Source organism: Pseudorasbora parva, chromosome 25 (assembly GCF_024679245.1).
Source record: "Pseudorasbora parva isolate DD20220531a chromosome 25, ASM2467924v1, whole genome shotgun sequence".
Classification (NCBI taxonomy): Eukaryota; Metazoa; Chordata; class Actinopteri; order Cypriniformes; family Gobionidae; genus Pseudorasbora; species Pseudorasbora parva.
This window is the reverse complement of record NC_090196.1, coordinates 12,481,779-12,498,476: the sequence shown is the minus strand read 5'-3', so window position 1 is coordinate 12,498,476 and position 16,698 is coordinate 12,481,779. Positions and strand designations below refer to the sequence as shown.

At 38.6% G+C, this 16,698-nt stretch overlaps 1 protein-coding gene across 2 annotated transcripts in view; it reads left to right on the top strand.

Moving 5' to 3' along the window:
• Positions 1 to 16,404, top strand: part of banp (BTG3 associated nuclear protein) — a 69,999-nt gene extending 53,595 nt beyond the window's left edge. For both annotated transcript variants that reach the window (XM_067436692.1, XM_067436691.1), the window contains exons 12-13: positions 6,376 to 6,516; positions 16,045 to 16,404. In XM_067436692.1, coding sequence (XP_067292793.1) covers positions 6,376 to 6,516; positions 16,045 to 16,155 — 252 coding nt within the window. In that variant the 3' untranslated portion in view covers positions 16,156 to 16,404. The remainder of the gene's footprint in view (positions 1 to 6,375; positions 6,517 to 16,044) is intronic.
• The last annotated feature ends 294 nt before the right edge of the window (positions 16,405 to 16,698 follow it).

The window sequence follows — 16,698 nt, the reverse complement described above, 5'->3', positions numbered from 1 at the left end:
AACAGCATACATTATTAATTCACAAATAACATTATGAATTTTGGGAGCTGTACCACATTTACAAACTGAACTAACCTGGTCTTGACATTAAATAATTTTTTGCTTTATTTTGGTCTCACCATTTGACTGTGATTTTGCAGACAATGTTTTTTTTTTTTCGAATGGTGATAAGCAGTGAAGCAGTTTTGTATTTTCCCCTCCCAAAGAAAAGAAAAATTATATCAAGCTACTACTTTATATAATATTCTTCTCAATAATGTAATTTTTTAAAAGAGGATTTTTCTTAATTATAAGATAGCTGTATCACCGTGAAATGTTTGCCTGTGTTCCCAAAAATATCAAAGTTTATCTAATTTTAATTACGAAATTAAAAACATGCTCATACAAGAGTTCAAATCAATTTATGTATGAATTGCATTTTTTATGTATTTTTGAATTATATTTTATCCTGTTTGAACCAACCCGACATCCTATGCTCTTAATTATTTCCCCATGGTTTGACTGGCAGCATCAAAAAAGAAATCTTTGTGGCATAATTGGTATCTTTCCTCCATGTCGTTGGAGACATGGTGGGCACCGCATGGGTTTTCTATGAACTCTAAGCATGTCTCTGACTCATGACTTTAAAGTCAACGTCTGCGCTTGAAACTGGGGTGGGGGCAGAGACGAACTGGATCTGAAATTGGGGTTATTGTGGGTTTTTTGTGCAGTGCAGCAGATTTTCTTTCCGCTAATTGGGAGTGCATGGCAGTTCTGTTCCCACTTGGGGAGATGCAGATTTGATTGTTTGTGCCCACACTGATGCTCCAAGGCGCTGATGTCGACAAGATGAACTGTAGAGGTGTCATGTATGGAGTCGCAGAAGAGCTGTAATGTTTAACGATTAGTGTTTAGTCTGAAGTTCACTTTTTATTTAAATTCTATCCCAAATGGCTGTTTTTGAATGCAAGTTGTGCATGTGGAAATGGTCAACTGCTGCATTGGAGAAATTACTGACTCACATTTCAGGTTGAAGACTAGTGCCAGTAATTGAAGAGAAGTCAGAGGATCCAAAACCATGGTGACCACATCAGAGTGTCTTTAGTGGTCAGATGGTGTGTAATCAATGATGTGTTCGAGCTTGCTTTGTGGCAATCAAACACGATGTGCGATCATACATGTGTTTTTGCTTGCATGTGCTGATGAGAAAGACCTTGGCACAGGATGGAAATGTGTTTGTGAGAGCTCAGCTGGAGACTGGGCCTTTCACCGGGCTGTTATGATGAGCGCTTGGATGTGTCACACATGTCAGAAGTTTCACATGCATAAGGAAATACAGTTTATTATTATTATTATTATTGGTTAATCCCTGGCCTGATTTGAATTGTGTTTGCACTGCCACTTACTTAAATGCTAGATTCTAAAAATCTTGAAACTTCAGACTTGGCAATCACGCATAAGCATTAAAGCTGAGGCTTGAAGAGTTCGGTTAATGTTGTCGACAGGTTGAGAAGGCGCTGTTTTATGCACTGTGAAAGCAAATCCACTTTGCATGCACTTCCAAATGATGAGGAATTGATACAATAAAACTTACGATGAAGAATGAGGATTCATGCTCGAATTGATACGGTAAAACGGATGACAAAGGATGAGGACTCATGCTGCAATATATTCAGTAAAACCGCTGCTAAAGAATGAGTTGTCGTGCTGGAATTGATACGGTAAAACTGATTCTAATATTGAGGACTCGCGCTGCAATTGATACGATAAAACTGATTCTATTAGTGAGTACTCATGATGCAATTGATTCAGTAAAACCCATGCAAATACTGAGGACTCATGCTGAAATGTTTTCGGTAAAACTGATGACAGGATGAGGACTTGTGCTAGAATTGATACAGTGAAACCAATGTTAAATAATGAGGACTTGTGCTGGAATTAATATGGTAAAACTGGTGCTAAATAATGGGGACTCATGCTGGAATTAAAACGGTAAAACTGGTGCTAAATAATGAGGACTCACACTGGAATTAAAATGGTAAAACTGGTGCTAAATAATGGGGACTCATGCTGGAATTAAAACGGTAAAACTGGTGCTAAATAATGAGGACTCACACTGGAATTAAAACGGTAAAACTGGTGCTAAATAATGAGGACTCGCGCTGGAATTAAAATGGTAAAACTGGTGCTAAATAATGGGGACTCATGCTGGAATTAAAATGGTAAAACTGGTGCTAAATAATGAGGACTCACACTGGAATTAAAACGGTAAAACTGGTGCTAAATAATGAGGACTTGCGCTGGAATTAAAATGGTAAAACTGGTGCTAAATAATGAGGACTCATGCTGGAATTAAAACAGTAAAACTGGTACTAAATAATGAGGACTCATGCTGGAATTAAAACGGTAAAACTGGTACTAAATAATGAGGACTCATGCTGGAATTAAAACTGTAAAACTGACGCTATAGAATGAGGACTCGCACTGGAATTAAAACTGTAAAACTGACGCTAAAGAATGAGGACTCGCACTGGAATTAAAACTGTAAAACTGACGCTAAAGAATGAGGACTCGCACTGGAATTAGAACGGTAAAACTGGTGCTTAATAATGAGGACTCGCGCTGGAATTAAAACGGTAAAACTGGTGCTTAATAATGAGGACTCGCGCTGGAATTAAAACGGTAAAACTGACGCTAAAGAATGAGGACTCGCACTGGAATTAAAACGGTAAAACTGACGCTAAAGAATGAGGACTCGCGCTGGAATTAAAACGGTAAAACTGACGCTAAAGAATGAGGACTCGCACTGGGATTAAAACGGTAAAACTGACGCTAAAGAATGAGGACTCGCACTGGGATTAAAACGGTAAAACTGACGCTAAAGAATGAGGACTCGCACTGGAATTAAAACGGCAAAACTGACGCTAAAGAATGAGGACTCGCACTGGAATTAAAACGGTAAAACTGACGCTAAAGAATGAGGACTCGCACTGGAATTAAAACGGTAAAACTGACGCTAAAGAATGAGGATTCACGCTGGAATTAAAACTGTAAAACTGATGCTAAAGAATGAGGACTCGCACTGGAATTAAAACGGTAAAACTGACGCTAAAGAATGAGGACTCGCACTTGGATTAAAACGGTAAAACTGACGCTAAAGAATGAGGACTTGCGCTGGAATTAAAACGGTAAAACTGACGCTAAAGAATGAGGACTTGCGCTGGAATTAAAACGGTAAAACTGACGCTAAAGAATGAGGACTCGCACTTGGATTAATATGGTTAAACTGATGCTAAAGAATGAGGACTTGCGGTGGAATTAAAACAGTAAAACTGACGCTAAAGAATGAGGACTTGCGCTGGAATTAAAACGGTAAAACTGACGCTAAAGAATGAGGACTCGCGCTGGAATTAAAACTGTAAAACTGATGCTAAAGAATGAGGACTCGCACTGGAATTAAAACGGTAAAACTGACGCTAAAGAATGAGGACTCGCACTTGGATTAAAACGGTAAAACTGACGCTAAAGAATGAGGACTTGCGCTGGAATTAAAACGGTAAAACTGACGCTAAAGAATGAGGACTCGCACTGGGATTAAAACGGTAAAACTGACGCTAAAGAATGAGGACTCGCACTGGGATTAAAACGGTAAAACTGACACTAAAGAATGAGGACTCGCACTGGAATTAAAACGGCAAAACTGACGCTAAAGAATGAGGACTCGCACTGGAATTAAAACGGTAAACTGACGCTAAAGAATGAGGACTCGCACTGGAATTAAAACGGTAAAACTGACGCTAAAGAATGAGGATTCACGCTGGAATTAAAACTGTAAAACTGATGCTAAAGAATGAGGACTCGCACTGGAATTAAAACGGTAAAACTGACGCTAAAGAATGAGGACTCGCACTTGGATTAAAACGGTAAAACTGACGCTAAAGAATGAGGACTTGCGCTGGAATTAAAACGGTAAAACTGACGCTAAAGAATGAGGATTTGCGCTGGAATTAAAACGGTAAAACTGACGCTAAAGAATGAGGACTCGCACTTGGATTAATATGGTTAAACTGATGCTAAAGAATGAGGACTTGCGCTGGAATTAAAACGGTAAAACTGACGCTAAAGAATGAGGACTTGCGCTGGAATTAAAACGGTAAAACTGACGCTAAAGAATGAAGACTCGCACTTGGATTAATATGGTTAAACTGATGCTAATTAATGAGGACTTGCACTGGAATCGATACAGTTAAACCGAGGACCTAAGAATGAGGACTCGCACTGAAATTTATACGGTAAAATGCAAATTCAGATATGGTAATTGAGGTTTCATTTCGGAAATGTGCTGTAAGCGGTAGACCAATCACAACACACTGGACCATCTGACCAATCACTAAATCCTTTCTTGAGCTGTTTCAGACACTGTAAGGTGCTATGATGCTGCAATGTGTAATATGTGGAAAGGTGTTTTTTTGACCTTAGAAGCATGTAAACCTGTTATAGGAGACCTCAAAATAAAAATTAGGAACCTTCAAAATAGCATAATAGGGTTCCTTACCTTTCAAACTTTTTAAAATAGCGAAGTGTCCTGAAGTTGCACACTTCAGAATCTCAGCAGATATAGTGTGCCACCCAGATGTTGTTCGCCTACTGTATTGTAAATACTTAGTACTGGACTTCCTACTCATTTGACATGCTGTTTGCATGCTTGGACTTTTGAACTTCCTGACGATGTGAAAAGAAAAGCGTGAAAACAGGTGCACATTATTGTGGTTTATGGCAGGCAGTTGCTTAAACTATAGAATAAGTGGAGTCATTAGCAGATTAAAATGTAAACTGTGAGGATTTTAATTTTGTTTAAACAATGAGGTGATTGATATGCTAAATTGAGTTGGAAAAGAACAATCAGCAATGACTGAAAGGAACAAATTGGTAATAGTTTTAGAAAGGAAAGCACAATGATTCATTTACATAAGGGATTGCAGCATACTTAGAGAATCATTACCATATAAAACCAGTATATAATTTGAATCTCACTTTCCACTTCCAAATTAGTTTTATCCTAGCAGCAGTGTTGGAGAACAACTAACTAGAAGTGCTACTTAGTTAAATGGATAGTTTACCTAAAAATTATGATACAAATCATAATTCACTTTCACTCACTCACAAGCTCATATGACTTTATTCAGTAGAGAACACAACATTTTTGGATTTTTCCATCAAAAAACTATTGTGTAGATATTCCTGTAACCAGATATGAAAAAGACCAGCTCTTGACAATGATATTCCACAAAGCATAATAATCCAGACATGTTATAAATGCTTGATACATGTTTTATTTAATATATGCTTATGTCAATGTAATTAGGAAAAGTCGTGGGAATTTCTATAATGGATTAGATGGTTCACAAAAAAACAAAATAATGGAAGTCCACCTGTAGCACTCTACAAGTTAATTGTTGTACTTTTTTTGTTATAGGTTTTTATAATAAAGTTTTTTTGTTTGTTTTTTATTTTTATTTTTTTGATTGTAATGTTATGTGTTCCAGTTTGAGGCCATTAACTAACTACCTTTTTTAGAATAACGAGTAAATAAGTTATGACAAAGTAGTTTTTGTGTGTGTGTGTGTGTATATATATATGTGTGTGTGTGTGTGTGTGTGTGCGTGTGTGTGTCTGTACTGTGGGTGTATATACGCATACAGTATTTTACAATCAAAAATGTTGCATGCGCAATGGTTTTAACACTGTGGGTCAGACGCAACAACACATACATTTTTTTAAATATTTTTTTTATTTTAGTATTTCTGTATATTTATTTATATTAGTTGCCAAGGCAACATTTATAATTTAAATAAGAAGAAAAGGTTTGTTTCTTGTCTAATATTTTTTATTTCAGCTTTATTTAAATTACCAAAAATGTTTTTGGGTCATAGTTTTGGCTATCAACACTGATGCATCTTTCAAGAAAGTTTCAAAAGAAACTGCAAACCCAGAATGGTTCATGAAATGTAATTGCTATTCTACTGGCTATATAACTCAGCTGGTCGTTTTCTATTCTTCACTTGAAGAATGTTTGTGTTGGCAATTTAGAGTACAGCCTGCAGTACATTTTGATTTGCTGTCTGATTCCAATTTAACAGCCACACCATTCACATGTTAGACAACATTAGTCACTGAAATTAGTCACATCGTCACTTAAGAATGATTCTTACAACTATTAGGCCGTAGCAGTGTGTTGTTGTGTCTAGAGCACTGTGGGTCAGATGCAACAACACACTTAAACAAATAACGGTGACTGCTTTCCAACTGCTAACAAGCATTTAACATACTTCTACCTAGTGGTGCCCAGCATAGTGCTAATGTTTCTCTTTTATCCCCGTCTATTTCTTTCTCCAGGTGCTAAGAGGACCGCAGCTCATCGCCGTGGCGTCGACCGATGGGTCCGGCGGGGTTGACGCATCCCCTCTCCAGGGTAACGATATTCAGGTGCAATACGTCCAGCTGGGAACTGTGACCGACCACACTGGCGCAGTACAAGTGAGATAAGCCAAAACACACACAAACACAACTTAACATATTAACGTTTTCATCAACTACGCTATCTCTGGCGTACAACCATTTTATTTGAGGGAGGAATGTTTTCTGTCACAAAACGACCACCAATGTTGCACAGGTGTTACAAGGATGTCATCTCCACCTCCATCTGTGGGGGGCGGCAAATCTGTACCAACACCGCAGGGTGGCGTAGTCCTGCTCAAGTCCTGCTTAATGTGTGTTTTTACTCTAATCACTTCCCCGTGATGCCTTAGCCGCGCTTCAGAGCCGCTATATTGCGTGCACACATACTCAAACACATTTAGAGGTTTGACAGTCATTACAGGTCGCCACATGTCCCCAGCTGCTCTCACGTGTTTGATTCATGTGAGGCTTCAAGCTAGGGTTGAGGAGCACAATTCGGCACAACAGGCACAATTTGACTTGCATACTTGCACATCTGCTTTTATGTTCTCGTTTTTAGAAAAGCAAACACTGTTTTAAATCTGAAACAAAGAACAATTGGTGGTAATCTTATGAGCGAAATATGTGGCACAAATTTTGGTTTGCCAAGATTTTTTTCTTGGTAAGACCAACAACTATGACAATAAAAGGATTTAGATTAATGTATACAGTTGCCGGAAAAATAAGTAAATATCAAAGATGTAAAAAAAAAAAAAAAACATATAAATATTAAAATATACTAAAATACATATATTTTTTGGAAAAATAACCATGTAGAAAAGAATTGATTTAAATATATTGAGTCATACATTTTATAAATGCTTTAATATTGCTGGAAACAAGGTTCCAGAGGTCATAGATTCAAAAATAATTGTTTGAAAGACCCATATGTGCATTGTTGCATATAAAATAAAAATAAAATTAATAATTTATTAAGAAGACACAAGTGCAGATTTTTTTTTTCATTTGTAAGCATTGCTATTTCCAGTGGTCATGGTATGAAATAGTGTGATTTCTAGGCCTGAAGTAAATAACAATTATAAAATTATTAAAATAATCATTAAAAAAAAAAGATTTTATTACTCTAAAATATTTAAAGGGACACTATGTCAAAAAATACAAACAAAGTATTTTTGCAGTAAAAAATATCCAAAAACCACCAGGCCAGTGTTATATTTTTTTTTTAAGTTGAGTTCTTACAATATCCCAAAATGTTTCCAACTATTTGTAAATTGTGAGAAAATTGCTATTTTAACCAAGGACCCAGGACTTGTGAGGGCGTCGCCTGTCAATTGCGTCATATTTCCGTTACTTTCGGTTTCCGGTTTTATTCTGCAGAAATGCTTTACTCTTAGCAGTGTGAACAAGTGTCACAGCAGCCGCTGAGTGAATACACAGACTAACGTCATAACATCATTTTCAGCACACTTAAATGTATCTAATATGATAAACAGAGCTGTGTTACTTCATACTCACGACCAGAAAAGCGGAAATGGCGACTGTGTCCTGTCATAATAAAAGAACCACTGCTTGCGAGGCGTGTGTTGCGTAACAATCGCTCCAGTGGCCTTGCTCAGGAATGATTCTCGAAATATCCCGTTCACACAGCAACCCAGGAACTAGAGACTTTGAGGTGGTACTCGGTGTTTCGACCGCAGAACTTGCTTCTAAATTAAGTTCCGGGTAAAAACTGTCAACCTCATATCATCCCTGCTCGCAAGGGAGTGCTTTTTCGGTGGGACTTGGACGCTGAACATGCTGATTGGTTAAGCAGTTTGATTGGCTGAATCCACGCATTTTATTTTAACCACCATTGTTAAAATTATATTGCTGTGCGCGTACAGTAAAGGTGCAGATCCACTTGTCCGTGCAACACTTCTGTCGTGCCGCGCTCCACTTTATCCCTATGGGTGACGTCAAGTGACTTTAACGCACCCGCATAGCATTCCCAGAAGGCAGCGCTGCATTTGAAAAATCCGATGAATCCGTTTAATGCGTCACGACTATCTAATAGAAGTAGAGCACATTGGAGACTGGGGGAAGTCTCTCACGGGTTGTTTGTTTTTCATTCCCTCCTGGCTCAAAAGCACGTCCAAAGTGGTAAACTTGAGGAACGCCCATCAACGCACAAATGAGGGGAAGCATCACAACATAACGCTTCAGTCGTGTCGCAAAAGTGGATCTCCACGGTATGAGTTGTTTGCTATTCGAATCAATAATGGAGTTTAAAAAAATACAACCGATGGCGAGGTTCAGCCGTTTATTAAGTTTATATGTGAAGGATGAAATCCAGTGAGAACTGGAAAGTCACGCACAGTCCTGTATCACCGGACTAATCTTCACAGTACTTAAGACTGTTAAGGAAACGCAGACAGCAGCAGGACTGGGGGGTGAAAAAGTTCTTGGGACAAATTGTTCTGGATAATTTCGGTGGAAACGGGGCTTTACAGTAGCTTCTAGAATGCTGTCTATATAAATTTGCAACAGGAATCAAGCCTGTATTCTCTTACAAGTAACTATAATGACAGTGACCAAATTTATATCGAAGAAGGCGATGTCCATAAAACTGAAAAGTCTTATCACTTTTGACATAACAATAGTCAAATTGCGTGGTGAGCTCATCTGTCAAATCTTCATTAAAGATATAAGGTACTTTTCTTAAAATGCCTTGCGTAGCGCTTAAGAACACTTCGGCAGCTTTTTGGGGTTGACAACCACATTTACTTACAGGTGTGAGTCTCGAAATGTCCCGTTCACACAGCAACTTAAGCCCAGGAACTAGAGACTTTGGGGTGGTACTCGGTGTGTTTCGAAATCCAGACCAGCCGGACCCTTTGACCGCTGAACTCACGTCTCGTGTCCTGCCTGGAGACGCTCCGCTAGAGAACAGTGATTTAAATACAGGACTGACAACTGTGAATGTGCCCTATATGTGCTATGATACTGAATTCCCGCGGAGGTGTTAATAGTATCTGATTCCGCAAATAGTTTCTGAATAGAAAAGTGTCAACACAATGGAACATACTTTCTCTTCCACTAGTTTTGGATGAAGAAAAAAAAAGATGGTACTTGTTATTGTCATTTGTTATCGTTGTACACGCAGAATGTGACGGATGGTTGGTGTGGTATTTGTCCCGCCCCTACTTCTCTGCGATTAGACTGCTGGGTAAAACCCCGATGAGCACTGAGTTTTAAAAGTTGAACATAAAGGTAAAAAAAACACACAAAAAACCTGCGAGACCTCGTTGCGCTGCTGCCGTTTTAAAGATGTGGCGCTCCCATTGTTGAAAACTATTGGAAAAATACGCTAGCCGTGGGAAAAAATGCTTTGGTGGACAATGTATGACTAAAACAAAACTAAATGAACACTGAGAACAGACATTTCAGTGCCCTTTGTTGTGGACCATCCCTCTGACATTTCTCAAACACTCCACAGACACTTACGCCACTAGCACGCACCCCCAGTATGGCTTTTGTGAGCGGGAGAATGTGAGCTATTTGGTAACAGGGACGAGGACGAAGCCTTTACCACAGTTGCCCTTTAAAGTGGTTAGGCTGGTACGACTAAAACCTCTTTAGACGGAGACCTTTGGGCGCTTATGGTTTAAATATTCTTAAAGGGCATTTCCTGCATAAGTCAGTACTTTTTTTTTCTCTGTGCTTTGGTAATACACTTTCCTGGTCTCATTTTTTTTTTTAAATATCTCATTAAGGTGTAATAACTTCGCCTCTGAAAGACTGTCCTTTACTGGTGACATCACCAAGACCGCTTCGTTTTCAGCCCATCTCCCTCTCTATACTTTGCTGTAAACATACAAAAATGTTCCCCTTCCTCTCTTTGAAGTATATTCTTTCATCAGATATGCGGTAACCAGGCCAAATTTGTTGTACGGTCTCGATGCCTTGTTATCTGAGTGACCTGCATCTTTATTTTCCTCTTTCTCTGTCTCACGGATATTACACGCTTGCGTTTTGGCTGACCTTCAAATATGTAATGCCTCATCTTCGTCTAAGCAGGCTGTACCAAACCCCGGAAAGCAGTTAGTGGGAACAGTTTGATGATCGCCCATCAGAGGGTCTCTAGCCTCACTTGTTGCTTTCCTTGGTGGTCTGGAAGCCTTCCAAATTGGCTAAGCAATTATACTGTACACATCAAAGCGTTTGGAAAGTTGTTAATGGACTTTGATGCTTGAGCAGAAAGCCGCATGCGCAGCAGTTGATCAACCAAGTAAATCTTTGCAAATCGATTATAGATCGAGGTGGTTTCGTGACGAACCACCTGTTATTGTGACAGGAATCAAATAAACAGCTGCTGGAGGAAATGAATAATGTTTATGGCATGAGCTCGCTTAGCTGTGGTACTGTACTGTAGTTAGCTAACAGAAAAAAACTGCTGTTTTTGGGAAGAGGATTCGGAGTGGAATTTGTTCCCATGTAAACTGATTCCTTAAAACTTTATTTTGATGGTCCCCTACATGTCAAATTATTCTACTAACCTGAAGCTAACAGTCCTAATACTCTAATGAGATTTAGTTGACATGTCAATGTTTCTTAGTCACCTGGATGTCTCAAGCGGATCATCAAAATAAAGTGAAACCATCCATTTCTATATGCTTTATATCTTCCTCTCTAGGTTCAATTGTAATATTTAAAATCACATTTTCTCAATCACAAAAACTCTTAAACTCTATTAAAAAATAATATAAAAACAACCTGAATATAAACCATATTTATTTTTAATTTGTATTCAAATTTACATTAATTTTAGGTTGGGGAAAAAGTGCAACAATTGGATCCATTTAATGCAAATGTCCTAACCAGTAGCAACTGTGAATTAGATTTTTCATCCATTTCTTTTATCTTAACCACACCCACAGTGAAATCTAATTGGTCCAAATTCCTGCCCCCATAGAGTTGAATATTAATAGATTTGCTGTGACCGTTGCGTTGTGCAGCATTTCTCATTTAAAATGACTTGGACACTGTTCATATTTAGCCAGAGAGTGGGTAAAAAGTCATGAAAATGTTTTTAATGGTTTAAATTATTTATAAAAAAAATCGACTAAATCGACTATTATATATTAATGGTGGACCTCGGGGGGTGGGGGGTCCATGGTGGAAATTAGGGGTGAAAAAAGTGATTACAAAAATAAATATATAATTTAAGAACATTAGTACACCTCAAGGAACATTTTAAGTAAGGGATAATGTACACCCAGCCGGTTGTTATCGCAGAATAAACCCCGACAGAGTGATCAGGTTCGCGTCGGGGTCTTGCATCACTCTGAAGGGGTTTATTCTGCGATAACAACCGGCTGGGTGTACATTATCCCGCTTATTACACGGCTACTAGTCTCAAATAAATAATTATTAGACACAAAATATTGTCTCGAGATTAAATATTTTATTAGCGCTTACGCAAAGGAAAACAGTTCCAACCTGCTTTAAGCCTTTATCTATTGCTGAAGATTTGCCATATGCCCTTGCTAAATGTTGAAAATGAATGCCGAAAGGGTTAGTTCACCCAAAAATGAAACCAAGCCTATGATTTACTCACCCTCAAGTTATCGTAGGTGTATATGACATTCTTCTTTCAGACAAATACAATCGGAGTTATATTTAAAAAGTCCAGGCTAACGTTAATCCAAGCAGTTTTTGTAGTTGTGTTTGAAGTCCAAAAAAAATGCAGCTGTCCGTCAAATAACGTGCTCCACACGACTCTGATGGGTTAATAGAGCCTTCTGATTCGAATCGATGCGTTTGTGTAAGAAAAAGATCTATATTAAAAACGTTATAAAGGAAACCTGCCTTGAAGTCTTCCATTGTAACCCACGGCTGTTTAATTAAGCAACAAGATGGCGCCAGCGTTAAGCATAGAAGTAGTACCGGTCAAGATAACTCGTAGTACCGGTATGAGCGGGTGTTATCTGGAAATAACGTACCGCTGGAATGCGCGATTGACCAATCAGAATCAAGTATTTCACAGAGCCGTGTAATAAGTATATTTAAATGCAATGTATTAGTGAATTGTATGCGAACATTTATAATGATAAAAAAAAAAAAAAAAAAAAAAATACTTAGTGGACCTCAGAACAGTGTGGAGAAAATTAAGGTAAAATTAAAATACATCAAATAAATAAATAACCTAGTGGACCTCTGGGGAAAAAATAAAGTAAAATTAAAATATATCAAATAAATAAATAAACAAAGATCCAAGTGGACCAGTAGTGGATCTCTGGGGGGAAAATAAAGTTAAAATAAAATAAAATATTAAATAAATAAATACTTTGTGGACATCAAGGCAAAATTAAAGTACAATATATATATATAACCTAGTGGACCTCAGGGCAATACTGAAGTGTCATTTTAATATAAATGTAATACAATATACAATTATTTTACTTTGTTATTTATTTTAATGTACTTAAATCTTGCCATTTTTTGACCCATTAAAATCTACTGGATGAGCTAACCCTCACGTTGTGTTCGGGTCATTTTGACCTTTAGAGGATTTTCTTCTCCCCAATTATTGCAGTGGACTAAAATGTGCAGACTTTACCCACCCAGGGTATAACTACTTTTTTTTCAATTTGTCCTAATTGAACGTTAACAAAAAGACTAAATCCAGTATTTGGTGATAATATAGTACAACTAGCATTTTACAAGCAATTTTTAAATAAGGCCAGTCATTTTTTGAGATGGAACAGCAAAGGGCCAAGAAGCGAGGTTGATTTTTTTTAAAAACATTTTTAAACTCTAGAAAATCGTAACAATTGTGCAACTTGTAGTCAGTTAAATCATTTAATTTCCAGCTGAAATGATTTCAGGCTGCGGTCTTCAGATGATGCTCTGATCCCCCTGATGGCACTCAACCACCATCCTGAGGTCACGACACTTCTCTCGATGTGACTTCCAGGATTATTTAAATCGCTCTCATCTGCTGCACAAAACATGTGGTAGCGTTTACAGACATTTTTTTATGTACACACCCCTTCATTTTTTCTTGTTTTTTCTTGATTTAATAGTTTCCATATCAACACATTTGATCACCAGAGATAGAAATCGATGAAAATAAAGCGATGTTTCCGGCCAGGAAGGTCTGTTCTCTGTACAGTCTGATAGAAGTGTCAGCTCGCTCGCGTTGTGATGCCGTTACATGATTCAGTCCTGAGCTCCCTCGTTGGCTCTAATGGGTGCCCTCTTGTGGAGCCGCAGGAAATCTGCCCCTGAGGACTCTGCACTTAACACCTAAGATGAAAAGCACAGCCTGCGAGTGTCTCGCATCAAATGGGCTGTGTTTTAAGAGTCTTGGCACTTTTGGGCCATGCCCTTGAGTACAGTTTGAGCCTTTGCACCGTGCAGGTGTGCGGTCTGTTCCCCTGGCGTGTGTTGAGGAAGGAATGACTCACTCCACATACTCTGAAGTGACTCATCCTGCGTCGTCTCCCCCTGCATCACTCCCTCCATCTTTTTTTTTTTTCTTTTTTCGAGGGAGTGTTTTTATTTCGACGACTGAGATAAAGTGTAGCCTTTATCTGACCCTTTAATTTTTTTCCTCTTTTTCCATCTCTTGTTGTCCCGGTCTTTGTTTTCGCTGTATCAATCTGTACACCTGTCAGCGTTGTATTCATCGGCTTTCACTGCCTCCATCAGTATGGGAAAAAAGAGACATATTAAGCCTGGGCGAATGGCGGGATGTACAGTGTGGCGATAGATATGTATACATACATTTTTTTTTTTTTTATAGAACAGACACTCCATGTGTCAAACCACATTGCAGGCCGATACTTCTGTTGTTGTGTTTTTATGCAGTGGATTCCTTTTTGGCATGTCGGCCGCATCAGTCCAGTGTTGACACACTATTAATATGGCGCATTAATGTGGAATTCAGCTGATATGCAGTCAGCTGTGCACAAATGTCATAATACTATACTGACTTCATAATTATGTTTGACTGTTGAGAGTCCCTCAAGTCAATCAAATTCTCCAAAAAAAGGTTAAATAAATAAAATCATTTTGGCAGTATTGACGTCAAACACAAGTTTTTATATTTCATAGGGACATTCAATAAACAATGATTTTATATTGAACCCAACCCATCACACAAAAGCTATTTTCCAAACACATATAGTGTGTGTGTGCTTGTTTTTGTGAAATATCTGGACACAATTGTGTATAATGACATGGGTATGACACGGGTATTACAGGAGAGGGTGAAATATGAGGGCATTACCCATGTCCCCACTTTTCAAAATGCTTTTAAATCATACAGGATGAGTTTTTTTGAGAAAGTGAAAATGCAGAATGTTTCCTGTGATGGGTAGGTTTAGGGGTAGGGGAATATAAAATACGGTTTGTACAGTATAAAAACCATTATGCCTATAAATGTCCCCTCATTTCACAAAAACAAACCTGTGTCTATGTGTGTGTGTTTGTGTGTATAATACACATGTACACACACACACACACACACACACCTATCAGATGAAGTCAATAACACTGATTATCTCTTCATCACATCACCTGTTAGTGGGTGGGATATATTAGGCTGCAAGTGAACATTTTGTCTTCAAAAAGTTGATGTGTTAGAAGCATGAAAAATGGGCATCCATAAGGATTTAAGAGAGTTTGACAAAGGCCAAATTGTGATGGCTAGACGACTGGGCCTTCGCATCTCCAAAACTGCAGCTCTTGTGGGGTGTTCCCGGTCTGCAGTGGTCAGTATCTGTCAGAAGTGGTCCAAGAAAGCAACAGTGGAGAACCGGCGACAGGGTCTTGGGCGGCCAAGGCTCATTGATGCACGTGAGGAGCAAAGGCTGGGCCGTGTGGTCAAATCAAACAGACGAGCTGCTGTAGCTCAAATTGCTCAAGAAGTTAATGATGGTTCTGATAGAAAGGTGTCAGAATACACAGTGCATCGCAGTTTGTTGTGAATGGGGCTGCATAGCCGTAGACCAGTCAGGGTGCCCACGCTGACCCCTGCCCACTGCCGAAAGAGCCAACTGGACTGTTCCGATGAATTATGTCTGCACAATTTGGCATGTTTCAATGGGTTTTTACAAATAATTCCATTGACTCAGTGGGTACGGGAGCGATGTTGATAGATAACGTTGTCTTTCTTTACAACAGTGGTTCCCAACCACGTTCCTGGAGGCCCTCCAACAGTGCACATTTTGCATGTCTCCTCAATCAAACACCTGATTCAAGTCATCAGCTCATTAGTAGTGACTCCCAAATCTGATGTGGGTGTTTTGGCCCACTGCTTTACAACAATAAAGAAAAGTTATTTCTGGTTCTCAAATCTGATTGGCTGCGATATTCTCCCAGTATCCGTTTGTATCACTTTATCAGCAAATACTAATGTTGTTGTGTCACAAAATTTAGTTTTAAGACGAGAATGTAGTTATTTACAGTCTAAAACAGTCAAATTTTTAAATGTAATTACAATGCAAAATAACGGAATAATAAAAGGAAACCAGTTTGAAACGATCACTTTTGCAGTTACGTTTCGTGTTTCTAGCAGCACATAATGACACGCTTAAACTCATTTACTTTTTTTGTTTTTAGGCTGAAGCTCTGACTCCAGCGCTGCAGGCGGAGATGGACGTAAAGGAGGCCATTCAGCTTCAACAAACCGAGAACGGAGAGGTGGTTCAGATCCAGATGCCAGGCACTTGAAAAACCTTCTCACGTGTTCATAAACAATGATATTGGGCTTAGGAGCATCAAGGAGAGGGCGAAACCGAGGAACGTGGCCACTTAGAATCAAATTCTCGACGGAAACCTCCGCTGTCAGTCAACAACTATTGACTAAATCCAAGTAAAACAAATGCTATTTGTTGTAACATGTCAGCTAATTTGGAAACAACTGGCTGTTTCCCACCAATAACAGTCACAGAGTGCTTAGTAAAGCATCGAATCTCTGGCACTGAACAATAGAGAAGGCTTTTTCCTCTTCGGTCTGTCTGAAGTACCTCATATGCAAGGAACAAGCATGGTTAACTAAAGATTCAAGTTCGAGTTACTGGGCTTTAAGCGGTCACCTTAACCTACCCATGTGTCATTTGACTTTGTAGACTTTCATTATCATATATATTATGAATCAGCAGCTATGTAAAATATGCTTCAGTTCATAATCCAAGGTTTTGCTATCCTTTTGTGATGTTTTTTGGTGTGTATGTGTGTTTGAATTGGTGAAAGACCGGGGTATGTTTGAGGTCT